At 33.7% G+C, this 14028-nt stretch overlaps 1 protein-coding gene and 2 non-coding genes across 3 annotated transcripts; all 3 read right to left on the minus strand.

Annotated features, from left to right (window-relative positions):
* Positions 1 to 94: 94 nt before the first annotated feature.
* LOC128549288 (uncharacterized) lies at positions 95 to 7734 on the minus strand. The gene is made up of 5 exons (XM_053525852.1): positions 6705 to 7734; positions 4353 to 4423; positions 3138 to 3196; positions 2461 to 2561; positions 95 to 246 (listed from the first exon to the last, which is right to left on the minus strand). The coding sequence occupies exons 1-5, from the start codon at positions 7642 to 7644 to the stop codon at positions 95 to 97; spliced, it is 1323 nt and encodes a 440-aa protein (XP_053381827.1). The 5' UTR covers positions 7645 to 7734.
* A 3293-nt stretch (positions 7735 to 11027) lies between these two features.
* Trnat-agu (transfer RNA threonine (anticodon AGU)) lies at positions 11028 to 11100 on the minus strand. Its single transcript has one exon. It is a non-coding gene; the product is annotated as a tRNA-Thr (tRNA).
* Positions 11101 to 13132: 2032 nt separating this feature from the next.
* Trnat-agu (transfer RNA threonine (anticodon AGU)) lies at positions 13133 to 13205 on the minus strand. The gene has a single exon. It is a non-coding gene; the product is annotated as a tRNA-Thr (tRNA).
* Between the last annotated feature and the right edge of the window lie 823 nt (positions 13206 to 14028).

The following is a 14028-nucleotide window of genomic DNA, read 5'->3' on the forward strand; positions in this document are numbered from 1 at the left end:
ATTTGACTGTTTGTAAGCTTATCACACCGGTAACCCATATAGTGCAAGATGTAGAAGAAGCTACAATTCCAGAGGCTTCCCTGGTTCATTTGCGTTACAGGTGTAAAGCACCCATACGCAGGACGCTTATTCCAATGTTAGGACTTTTTATTTGGAGAAGCGGGGGCTTGAACTCACGACCCTTGGTTTCGTAGTCAGACGGTGTCACCACTGGACAACTGCGTCCGCTTTCAGAAAGCAAATGGGCTAGAAAATGTTTCAATCGGCAGTTTTACATGAGTTGCAGGCTTTGTCCTCTCAAGCCGCTTTCAACTTTCCTTCGTCGAACTACTACCAAAAGAGTGTAGGCCATTATTATTGTATCCGGCCGGTTTTATTCCCGAACCCTAATTCACAGTATAATATGGAGAGAAAAATCTAAGTTTGCTCATGAATAAGTAATATTTTTCCTAATAGTACTACAACAAAAGTTCCGTCTTAACAAATGTACTAAACTGTTGAAAACGGTGATATTTACTTTAAAACATAAATTTTCATTTTAACACGACAATATTCCTCTCGTTTCATCTTTGCCAAGTCCCATAATCATTTTCAAATGACAAAATAATCAAACTAATAGTAGAAAAAGGAGGTGTGCACATGTTGCGTACAACTGAACTGTTATGTCTTTCTATTGTAATATCCTTTCTTGCGCCTTTTTACGAGAAAATGATTAAATGTCGTACAAATATCAAATTATATTGCACGATAAGGTGCGACAATGACGTTATTTTTGTGTTATCAAAATGATTAAATGTCGTACAAATATCAAATGATCTTTCTCGATATGGTAAGACAATGACGTTATATTTTTGTTAACAAAACATGTATCACTAGCATGATCATTCTATACACTTTGATGTATTTCAAATCGTTTGAAGTCGTAGAATGATTAATTCTATATGATGTAATCGTTCGATTTTGTTGAAGTTTTGAAACATATTGTTTGAATCAAGAAAGTACTTTCAGTAAGTCTAAGATATTTGCAAGATAACGAATGGCAAATTAGTTCAGTACAGTATATATACTAACTACGATTTCTGATTTCACCTGAATAAAATGGTTGTAGATATATAAAATAGTTCAAATGTTTTGTCAGACCCATGTGCTATTCATATCATGTTAACCCTTATAGTCAGTGATTCATATGATAAAAGCAGCATAAAATCACGATTTGTGTTAAAAAACATGCATTTAGTTTCCATGTACATTTGTAGCATTAATATTGGTAGAACTTTGTAAAAAATATTAGCACAGCTTAATATTTTATGTTTAAATAAACCTTGTTCCTTTTCTTGCAAATGATTACATATATAGTTTAAACGCAACTAGTTCATATTCTTTCATATCAACACTTTCTACGGATTTTCTTAATTAAGTAAATAATCTTTAGTGAAGATCTATAGTAAACCTAATAACATAATAACATACCAGGAAAAAATGCTGCGCTATTTCCAAACATCTCTCAAAAAATTGTTATGATCATGACAGTAATATATCAAACGATTTAAAATCAAATCTATATCACAGAGTTTGCAAAACGAACTAGTTGTAATTGCCTTTTTGTTTGTGTTTAATATATTTCACACGATATTACATATACTTAAAATTTGGATCACAGTTTGACCAATACAATCCGCAACAGGCTTATTACGAGAATTATGTCTCTTAGCATGGTAGTAGGAGCTCTTTAAAGTTTTTAAATGTCTTTGAATATGCCAATTTTATGGGCAAAAAATGTACTTTCCTATGGTAAAAACAGGGCAAAATCCCAATTTCGAAAAATGATTTATTTTGGAAATTTTACAAAATATTTGCATGTCAATCTTTCGTTTATGGTAATCCTGATATTCCTTAAAGTTTCACAAGAAAGACCCGTCAACAAATAAAGCCACAATTTCAATTTTAAAATCTGTTGGTGTCTTAAATTGCCGAACTTTACAATTATGAAACATATCCCACTCAAAATTAATTTTAATGATTTTCAAAACAATATCATATTTATTTACTATCATGGGAGAATTTTAGAATGATGTATAATATCAATGATACTGCCTTACATTTAAAGGGGGCCTCCATGGCCGAGAGGTTAAGGTCGCTGACTTCAAATCACTTGCCCCTCATTGATGTGGGTTCGAGCCTCACTCGGGGCGTTAAATTCTTCATTTGAGGAAGCCATCCAGCTGGCTTACGGAAGGTCGGTGGTTCTACCAAGGTGCCCTCTGGTGATGAAGCACGGAGAGGCACCTGGGGTCTTCCTCCACCATCAAAGCTGAACAGTGGCCATATGACCTGTAATTGTGTCGGTGCGATGTAAAACCCAACAAAAACAAAAATAAAGATATGGAAAAGGTGGAGCAAACAACAGCCATAGGATAAAAAAAAAATTAAAAATAGTAATTATTCTTATTTTGCTATTACCAATTGTTCCATGTCGTCCCCTGTTGATGATTTCCACTTTAAAGCCAGTTACAAAGTCAAGTACATAAAGTCCTGTTTTGCCAGGCATACGAGGTGCGTAGCTACAATAAATATTTTTAATATATGAATTACATTTAGCATTCTTGTAACGTCCTGTCGCAAGTTTTAAAACACAATTCTGTTTAGCCCATTTAAGTGGCAGCTAGAGCTAAAATTCATGAAACACTTGATAGATCTTCGCGTCACTTTGTTTTATTTGTGTAAGGTCCCTTCTGCCGTTTGTAAATTTTTAGCTTGATCCATTTAAGAGACTACCATGATGGATCTTCACCACTTCTTGTCTCCTTATAGGGACACCTCTCTAGACTGTTCGTTTTGCTCGACTTCTTTGTGAAAAAGTAGCGCTTAGAATGATATTTAAACATTTGTTTTTCATACAAATTGCTCGATGATATACCTCTGGTGATACATGTATTGTGATATACATTCAAGGTAAACGATCATGTAGTGAGCTACAAACAGATTTATAATTCATTTATTTATTTCGTATTGATTCTTGTTTAGCAACTTTGATGCCTTTTATTAAACATACTAGCACATTTTTAAAATCAATTGCTAATTCAATCAGTCTCAATACGATGTAGTCTTTACATTCATATAAAACTGGAAACATGTACCTGAGATATTCTCCATCCACGGCAATATTTCTACAAACCAGTTGTCTATCCAACAAAGGCTGTTAATAAAGCAAAAGAAATAACAAATCTGTTTTACACAAACGACGCATAATATTAGAACCATTCCGACTTCTGAAGTCAGTTAAGCTGATATGGTATTTCTTCAAGTAGAACAGGCTACAAGTGCTATAATCGGAGCAGTTCAAAATTGATCTGTCTTTAGCAACATATTTTAAAGTAATAAATAATCTTGACCCAGTTGTTCGAAACGTTAACAGGCGATTAAGCTAACAGTCGATTAACTTTTAGGGTTATATTTCAACATTTTAGAAGACTTAGAAAAACAAAGTTATAAGTTAAGGATTACGTGCGCTTAAATGTCTTCACAGTATAATCAAAACATCATACTAGTGTTTACCACAAAAACAAGGATTTTGAATCAAAATTTAACTGGCAGTTAGTTTAACAGCCTGTAAAAAGTATCGAACAACTGGGCTCTGGTTTTCAAAACATATCAAAATGTTTCACCTTTTGGGGGGAATTTGAACTACTCATGGCGCAAATTTTTGTCAACATGAAAATATAAAAGCACAATTCTAGCATGTTTTAGTCTTAAAGAGAACACTTAATCTTAATTGTTAAAATGTTGACTCTGGGAACCAGTTTAGCAAGACAGAATACTATACGATACGATCATATAATATTATATTTTACAAGTAATATAATGAAATGTGATCATACCACGTTTCAAGATTCATAAAGGTTTGCAATTCTATTGTTATATGATATCATCCCTATCTAGACTACTTAGAAGCATTATTATAAAAATATGTATTATGATCCACATTTCCTAAACTTACTTTCCTCATGAACGTCATTTAATAACCAGTATAATAAAGTATACTAGGAGTTGACAGGCGTATTTAAGACACCCACTCCCTCCCCCTTTGTGAACCCTATTTTAATAACTTCATTTTGTTTTGTTTAAAATGGATTATAATACATTTATACTGTATTTGGTAATACACTAAAATACCTATAGCGTTGCATTATTTGACTGATACCTCCTGGATGTCAACTTGTATTTTCTATAATAATTTTTCATTTTGAGATGAAAACAATTAAGAAAATAAAACAATACAACACTTAGTTACGTTAGTTATATTACTGTTAATTTATAATCAATTATACATACGAAATAGGACCCCAACTCACCTGAGTTTTCGATGCTGCAATGGCACGAGCAGTCTTGGTATAGCTCTTTGGTCTGGCTGTTCCTTCTGAATCTACAAGTTATTATAAAAACATTTAATAAATGAATTTGATAAGGCTTGTCGTGTAATGAACTTCTTTGCAGAAAGTATCAGATTTTAAGATTTTCTTTTCCATATAAAAACATTCTTACAGCTTGTTATGTCTAAAACGTCTTAGAAAGGTAAGATGGAATCTACAACATTCGGCCATCCACATAATATATCATAATAGAAAATATATGAGAAGCACGAAAATTGAAAAGTACATTTTGCAAAAATTGGCGAAAGTTTAGACATAACTAAGAAGCTTTCTGAATATACGGTCTTTAGTTCTTAAGTATTTTGGTTTTGAATTGCTTATGGTACATCTACCGTGTCAGGATACGAGTTATATGACCCAGGGAAGTGCCTACGCCTTTAGTATCTTGAACAATGAATTGGGTCCAATCGCTAAGGTGACTATGTCTCAGACCAGCTGACAAACGATATAAAATGTCCTTTGTTAAAACGTATAGCTGGTGAGACCAAATATCTCATACATAAATTTTCCTCTGTCTACCTTGCCTAAATGATTCGTGTACCAATGATTCTTAAATGATTTCAATTACGAGCTTGATAATTTCAGGGATCAGGCTAATCATTAAATGTTTCAAACTATCAATCTTCAGTTAACAATAATTTGCTCAAACTCCTATTGGCTAGAGACTATACTTGACTGGTTTTTTTGTTGATGTTCCCGTCAGACAATGTCTTTGAATCAACAACATACGAGTCCTATCCCATAGATGCTGATCCGTTTATAAGCTGGAGCTCTCCTACTATCTCAATAGATTACCAAACTTTTGGTCGCTGTCTCAGCTATCGTCTATAGCATTCAACTACCCTTAATGTAAAACTCCTATGCGCTGGCCCTATAGCTCGAAACCTTGTTGAAATTCTGCAACTCTTCTTTATACTATGAACTTCAAACGTTTTTTTTTAATAATTTATCCGCCCTGACAGTGTAGTTGCAATAACTTCCTTATCAAGGTACTGGGATAAATTATTAGTTGAATCCTCGATGTGTCTTCTTCTATCGCTGGATACCGAATGAGCTCATTGTCATCCATCTATCTATTTATACCCTAGCAGACGTGCTATTTATAGAACTTATTTCTGATTGGTCCAACTTTTTACATGGTATTTTACAACGAGTACTTGCTCTATCAAATATCTGGTTCCCTTTTACTATTGTATATGACATAATGTTTGATGCTGGGATCCAGCTATCATTGTAATTAACATAAATCATCACAAATGACCCAAATCCTATTATTTACAGCAATTCAACAATAATCATAGCAATGACACCATGAAAAGGGAGTCAAACACAATTTGTGCTTATATCTCACGTTATCAATATATCAGATATACAAATTATATACATACCGCTAGAAGTGATTTAAAACTATCAAAATAATACTTTTTAGCCCTAAGTCTGCAAAAATTCTAAAATTGAATAGTCAATTATTCAAATTGGGCTATACCATTTATTATTTGAAGAGGTGTACACCTAAAATATACTGAATGAATAGTGAACAGTGCAGACCATCATCAGCATGCACATTATTACAGATCAAAAACTTGTTATCAAATTTCGTCAAGTTATACATTAATTGAATAGCAGTATCGTGCCCGAGCCGGGTCATTGGCATACACTTAATTCTGAATTATGTACCTAAACGTAAGGTCCAGTTACTGGCATGGCAGGGAACAGAATAATTTCCTGCTCAAATTTTATATACATGTAATAAGGTTCAATAATGAACGAGGTTTAAAATTTAAACACTGTTTCTTCAACATTTATTCGAAGATTCAACAGCGTTCACTCAAATAGAGTGTGTAATAGTGATGACGTGTGTCTCTGGTGACTGTCTTACATGTAAAAAGCGAGGGGTTTAATGCCTTCAGGCAGACAAACTACCAACAGTTACTTTCAAATCGACAGGTAAAACGTTCGCAGTTTTGGGAATGCTAGACTGACATATAGGGCAAGTATAGGATTAAAACGGTTAAACATGATTTTAGACTATTGGTTTATCATTGATGGTTACACGTCGATATAGAAAGCTGAAAATAACAAAATATTAGTTAAGTGGGTGTACTGTTAAAATGACATCCAATGACACTTAGCTTGGAGGACAGCTAAGTAATGCGTTGCAGACTGTACCTAAGACCCACGTAATGATAATAATCAATATTTTCATTCTACTAAAAGTTGAAATCAATATGATTGTGTTGTGCTCTTTTTCTACAGAAATTTTATATACATTACCCTTTTCTGTTTTCTCTTTGATTTCTTGTATCTGTCCAAGTTGTTTACTATCTTTTACAACACGTTCGAGATTGCCATTTCGTTTGAACTTGTAGTTTGTGATCCTGGTCTTGCTGTCGAGATTCCTAATTTGTTCTCGAACTCGAGTGAGTTTCGGTCCCTCAAGTATTGAACTAACAAATAGTTTATACGGCTGGCCAATCTGTGACTCAAGAACTTCATCCAAGGCAGTAGTTTCAAGCATGACCCTTTCACTTTCCTGTTTTAATTCATCCATATACTTGATGTCTTCATGTATAGCATCTTTCCCTTGTTGTAACATTGCGTTTGCCAATTCGTTAACCTTTGAAATAATTTCTACTCTAAATTCCTGCACATCCCGGATGAATTCATCATTGGCTTCTGTAAGTTGAAGTTTCTTACTTTCTATAGAGGATACAGTCTCTGTTGATTGCATACGGCATTTCTTTATTCCTTCAACAAACTCTTCAAAACTCGGACTTTCTTTAAAGTTTTGTACTTTATCATTTATAAGTTCTATCTTGCAACTTGTATGTTCTAGAACCATACACTTGTTACAGCCAATTCGATGATGTCGTGTGCAGTAATATTTAACAAACCCGTTTGGATGCGCGTTACACTTAACTAACTCTTTTGACAGTTCTTGTTTAGCTGTTCCGTCTTTTCCGTCGGTAAGTGTATGACCTTTATTTAGTTTCCATTCCTTATGTGTATCAAAACACTTTATACACATGTATTCTTCACACTCCAAACATAATCCGGACGATCGGTTAAATGCTTTACGATCTTCACAATGCTTACAAAAGAAGTAATTCTCTTTTGCTGGTTTTCTTCGTCCTGAAACTTCCATGTTAAACTCATTTCCTGAATATGTACGAAATTCTAACGCTAATAGCTGATCACACTCTGAATGAAACATGTTTAGTTTTCAATTCATTTAAACATTAAATTATACAAAACGGCAAACTGTGAATTATTACGGTTCATGCAAAATATGACACAAATATAATTTCTGTGTCAAGTCATACCGCATTCAAAAAATAGCAATATATTGCGAAACCGACACATTGTTATAATATCATCGAGTTTACTTTTCATTGTATATCTGAAACACTTCACTGCGCTGCGAAATATAAGACACATACCCGGAAGTCTGTAACTACATTTGATATCCTCTAAGACTTTGTTTGTAGAATAAGAACTTTCCACAGCAGAATAAATTAACAGTAAACAGGGAATATTCACAACCTTATAGGGCCCGCCCGCTTATCTCAGTAGGGAGAGCGTTGGTCTGCGGATCGCGGGGTCGCGAGTTCGATCTCCGGTCGGGGCGTTTGATCTCCGTGACGATTTGATTAAAGACATTGTGTCTGAAATCATTCGTCCTCTGATAATTCATGTGGGGAAGTTGGCAATTACTTGCGGAGAACAAGTTTGTACTGGTACAGAATCAAGGAAGCCTGGTTAGGTTAACTGCTCGCCGTTACATGACTGAAATACTGTTGAAAAATGGCGTTAAACTCAAAACAAACAAACAAACAAACAAACAACCTTATAGGAAAATATCTTATATAATTATATTGCAAAGTTTGATCCTGTACAATGTGTTGAAAGGGTCGCAGCACGTTTCGAAGGATCTTCTTACAGTTTGTATTAATTACCCCAAAACTCTACCAACAATTACCCCAGAGTACCGTCTGGCGGCTGTATAAGATATCGCTGTCCTAAGACACACAGTGTTATATTGTCTAGTCTACGTGATTATGAGGTCCATTCAATATTTATGTATAATAAAATTACATTTAAGCCGGTGCTAGGGGACATCATAACTGTGTACACTACGGTAGCGCTTTCGTACTGACGCACTATGTTTAGAAAGAGATGCGCATGTCATTACCGCTCACGAACATACTCTGTTATTGTTTTGCTTGGTTCTCTGTTTTTAAAGGATCCTCTTATAGATTATATTCATTTTAAGCAGGGAATAAGAGTATCGGTGATATGAGTGAATGTCTTTTGTTCAATCTCAGAGCTGGTGAGACCTATAGATATCATTTTAAAGCTCATAATGCCTTTGTTTATCATTCGGCTGCCAAATTATCTTTTGTTTTGAGCCAAAAATATATTAATCCTAATTTCAATAATTGTTTTCTCTAAACTTGTCAAATGTTTGGATATTAATCAACATATTAAAAGGTTTTTATTGAATCAGATGTTTTTATTACCCCCCTTTACGGCTCTATCTGTATAGGTTCGCGTAAAGTAATGAAATTAGTGCTTTTCAAACCGTGTAATTATGCGTAAGATATATTTGGACAGCTGTTTCATCCTTTTCTTAACATAAAAATAAAACCTTAATGGAACTTCAAATGTTTAACTGGCTACAACCTCTAAACGATCCGTGTAGCAATGATTTTAAATGATTTATATTTTGAGCTGTTTAATTTCAGAGAGCAGGCAAATTAATCAACGTTTTAAACTAACAGCATGTAACTCATAATGTTCAGTTTAACACCTGTAATGCTGTAACTACCATACTTAATTGGCTCCTGTCAGACAATGAATTTGATGAACCAAAAACTTGCGAGTCATGTATGAATGCTCAGCCTTTGTTTTCTTAATTAAATTTGCAACTCGATATCGCCCGGTTCAGACTACAGTTTAAGTAGGTTTTGAAACAGATTTATTTTTTAATTCTGTTTGCGTACATACGTACTGTGTATTTGAATGTGTATTATTTGAAGGTTAAGTGGATTAAAAAATTAATATAACATTATAAAACTACCTCCAGAAGTAGTTTTAATATTACATTAAAATTTAATCTACATCTATTTGACTAGTGTGAACACACATGTGGAATATTACGGTTTTCAAATCTATTTATGGCTTTCCCATTAAATCTGACATTTTGGCGGGAGAATACAGGTTATCTCTAGTGTTTATATAAACAATGGATGCAATGGATTTGAATTCTATATATCGCATTCATATTTCTACACGTATCCTTGTTTGTTATCCCGTTTTGTTTATTACAAATCATTCCCTGAAACAGCCATATTTCTTCATCAATGTTTACTTCCGATAATGCAACAATGCTTCCAGATAATCATTACTTTTGCATGCATATACTTAATACCACATTCCACTGCCTAGTGTGAATGCAAACTAGATTAAATTTATCGTAACCAGCAATTAGAGCTAACACTAGAATAACACGAATGTATACGTTTGCCCTGACTCCTGAATGTTCAGCACCTATATGCTCTCATATATAGCATTCCACTTCCATTCAACTTCCATAAATGTATAACCAAGATGGCTTGGCTGTACTTCGCCAATAACGCTGACACTCGTCTGTAAACTGGAACTCTCTTACTGTCTCGGTAAAGATTAAGCTTCTTTTCTTGCTTGCCGGATAGGATTTTCCTTTTATTTTACGGTGCTGGAAAATCTCTTCTTACACCCCGGGATGTAAGATGACTCACGTGCTATAATTTATGAATAAATGGGTAAATTAGTACGCTACTATATAAAATTAAATAGTGCTTAAAAGAAAAGCATTCGTTTAACTTTATTTCTTCTACTGAGAGAAGAATACGGCATGCAAGAAAAAGAATATATCAGAAGTTGAAGGTACATTAAAGTAAATTAAACATACACTTTAGAATTATTTCAATTAATAAAACTCTACTCAAATGTAATATTTAAGATTTCTTAGACCTGTATATATATTTTTCATAGATTTGAAATTCTTAACTTTGACGTAGTTTTCAGCGTCTTCTTTTTTGTCAGAAAAAGATGCTGAACATCACTGATCGAGTGGTTTTTCAAAAAGCGAGCGAATGGCTGCAACTAAAGAACGACTTTTGTGCATTACAAATATTCTCATTGGAGAAATATCTTGTTAAAAGTTTTGGATTCACATGAGGATTTGTTATCTTGATATTTGCTTAATTTAATGATATGCCTATTGCAACAAGAACTTTCTTTGTCAAATACTCATATTACTGGCTGGCGAACGAAAGTAAATAATGGAAAAATTCTGCATCACTTTAAAGTAAGTAAAACTAACAGATCGGTTACTAGTCTAAAACAGTTAAGTTCTGTAAATTAGCCTTATGGAACTTGAATGTAAAACCCGCATGGCATAATTAATTAAATTTCTTCCTTGTCAAATGCTATCTCAGAGTCGTATCAGGATTATTGCTCTTAGTCAACGAAGTCCATCAATAAAGTTAATGACTCATAAGGTTTTATCTTTATAATAAAAACAGAAAAAGAATCAGAGTCATTAAAATAAAAAGGCTCCAGAGGGGATCGAACCCTCGACCTCCTGTTTACTAGACAGGCGCTCTAACCACTGAGCTATGGAGCCGCTGTGCCGAGTAGTGGTTGTTCAATTGATAACATCTACATTTATTCGATAGGAAATAGTACTACGCACTATCCATGAAATCTCACGAAATCAGTATGTGGAGTATACGTGTATATCTTAATATTGTGTCATTAAAGTAATTGTTTTATCATGCAAATGTTAATACGTTAGATTCTTTATAATTATACCTTTTCTGTCGGTAAATTGACTTCAGAAATCATATTGACGTGTAAGCTTACACACTGGGTATTCTGCTACCTATTAATGTGAGCGATACCGTCCTCGTGTGATTTATATACATGTAGGTGTACTGAATAATCACAACTACCGTATTTTATTTAAGATTTGAAAAGTTTTTGTATTGAATGTATAAGATCATACATTAACTATATCCATGTCAAATTTCTATCTCATATATAAATACTTGTGAAAAAGTACGTTTTTGTCGCGAAAATGAAGATATTTTAAAGCGATGCTATCTGTTTTCATAAATAATGGTATCATTTAGGATTATATTAGGAAATTTTTGTTAAGAAAATGAAAAGCAGCCATTCTGTATGTTAGCCATTGCTTTTGTTTCACAAATACTAGAAGCAAAGTAAAAATAGGGCGTTGTTTTCGAAGACACTGTGTAGAAAAGGGGATACCTCTGACAATGTATCGTGATACCATCCTTGTTTTTTTTTTCTTCTTTTTTTTTTCGTTTTTTTTTTGTCAATCGAGCTGATACCGCCCTCGTTATTGAAATGAACATTACATTGACGCAGACCCCTTTTCTAATTTAGCGATAACATGTCTTGTCGTGTTTAATATATTCGCCAATTAAGGACTCGGAAGATATGAATTCGGCTGTTCCACTAGTATTTTATTGCAGCGGTGTCTACAGATAGAAGTATTGCCTATAAACATTATGATGCTCCCTTACTGGAGCTGTAAATTTGCCTTGGCATTGTTTTTCTGCCGCCTTTTATTAATGTCTGCTACTCGAAATAACCCCTAAAACTGACATCTGTATATACAATTTATATATGCTCAGTACATCTAAAAACGAAAGGTTTTTACCCTCGATTTTTCCATACTTTCCTTGTACATGTATATTTGAATTTGTGTAGTAGTATTGTAAAATCGTGTAGAAACCTGACCATCATCCAAAACAAACCCCAAAAATAAAAAAAAGAAGTAAGTGCACTTTTCTTGTCAATTATCAGGTTAAAAAATATTGACTGTAGTACAAGTGTTGCGTTTCTAGATGTACTCAGTATAAAACAAAATAGTGCTTAAAAGAAACGCATTCGTTTAACTTTATTTCTTCTACTGAGAGAAGAATGCGGCATGCAAGAAAAAATATATCAGAAGTTGAAGGTACATTAAGGTAAATTAAACATACACATTAGAATTATTTCAATTACTAAATCTCTATTCAAATGTAATCTTTAAGAGTTCTTAGACCTGTGTATATATTTTTCATAGATTTGAAATTCTTAACTTTGACGTAGTGTTCAGAGCCTTCTTTTTTGTCAGAAAAAGATGCTGAACATCACTGATCAAGTAGTTCTTCAAAAAGCGAGCGAATGGCTGCAACTAAAGAACGACTTTTGTGCATTACAAATATTCTCATTGGAGAAATATCTTGTTAAAATGTTTGGATTCACATGAGGATTTGTCATCTTGACATTTGCTTAATTTAATGATATGCCTATTGCAACAAGAACTTTCTTTGTCAAATACTCATATTACTGGCTGGCGAACGAAAGTAAAGAATAAAAAAAAATATGCAGCACTTTAAAGTAAGAAAAACTAACAGATCGGTTACTAGTCTAAAACAGTTAAGTTCTGTAAATTAGCCTTATGGGACTTGAATGTAAAACCCGCATGGCATAATAAATTAAATTTCTTCCTCGTAAAATGCTATACTCAGAGTCGTATCAGGATTATTGCTCTTAGTCAACGAAAGCCCATGAGTAAAGTTAATGACTCATAAGGTTTTATCTTTATGATAAAAACAGAAAAAGAATCAGTGATAAAAATGAAAAGGCTCCAGAGGGGATCGAACCCTCGACCTCCTGTTTACTAGACAGGCGCTCTAACCACTGAGCTATGGAGCCGCTGTGACGAGTAGTGGTTGTTCAATTGATTACATCTACATTTATTCGGTAGAAAATAAAACTACACACTATCCGTGAAATCTCACGAAATCAGTATGTGGAGTATACATGTATACCTTAATATTGTATCATTAAAGTAAAAGTTTTATCACGCAAATGTTTATACGTTAGATTCTTTGATAGATTAAATTCAATTCCCAACGAAACACGATACTTTTATTATCTCGAATGACAATTACAGAGTTGTCCTGTTTCAAAATCTTCAAGTGTCGGAAAATTTGACTTCAGAAATCATATTGACATGTAAGCTTACATACTGGGTATTCGGCTACCTACTCGTGTGAGCGATACCGTCCTTAGGCTAGTGTTATTTATATACATGTAGGTGTACTGGATATTCACACCTAAAACGTGTATTAATTCCGTATTTTACTTAAGATTTGAAAAGTTTTTGTACTGAATGTGTAAGGTCATACCTTAACTATATCCATGTCAAATTTCTATCTCATATGATATAAATAATTGTGAAAAAGTACGTTTTTGTCGCGAAAATAAAGATATTTTAAGGTGATGCTATCTATTTTCATAAATAATGGTATCGTTTAGGATTATATTAGGACATTTTTGTTAAGAAAATGAAAAGCGGCCATTCTGTGTGTTAGCCATAGCTTTCGTTTCACAAAAACTGGAAGCAAAGTACAATTAGGTAGGTGACCCCCTTGCCCCTGCTTCCGTTCCTACGTCACTATGAAGCGAAGAGACCCAGAACGGTAGGCCCTGCAGAAATTGAAATTGAGACTGACAGTAGCCACAATGTTTCATT

This window comes from Mercenaria mercenaria, chromosome 16 (genome assembly GCF_021730395.1).
Source record: "Mercenaria mercenaria strain notata chromosome 16, MADL_Memer_1, whole genome shotgun sequence".
Classification (NCBI taxonomy): Eukaryota; Metazoa; Mollusca; class Bivalvia; order Venerida; family Veneridae; genus Mercenaria; species Mercenaria mercenaria.

What these genes read in the sequence shown, in the direction of transcription:
- LOC128549288 (XM_053525852.1), bottom strand. Translation starts at nt 7,644, where the DNA reads ATGTTTCATTCAGAGTGTGATCAGCTATTAGCGTTAGAATTTCGTACA. An exon ending in CAAAGAGAAAACAGAAAAGG is followed by an intron (nt 4,424 to 6,704) that starts GTAATGTATATA and finishes AATAACTTGTAG; the next exon opens with ATTCAGAAGGAACAGCCAGA. An exon ending in GTGGATGGAGAATATCTCAG is followed by an intron (nt 2,562 to 3,137) that starts GTACATGTTTCC and finishes TATTTATTGTAG; the next exon opens with CTACGCACCTCGTATGCCTG.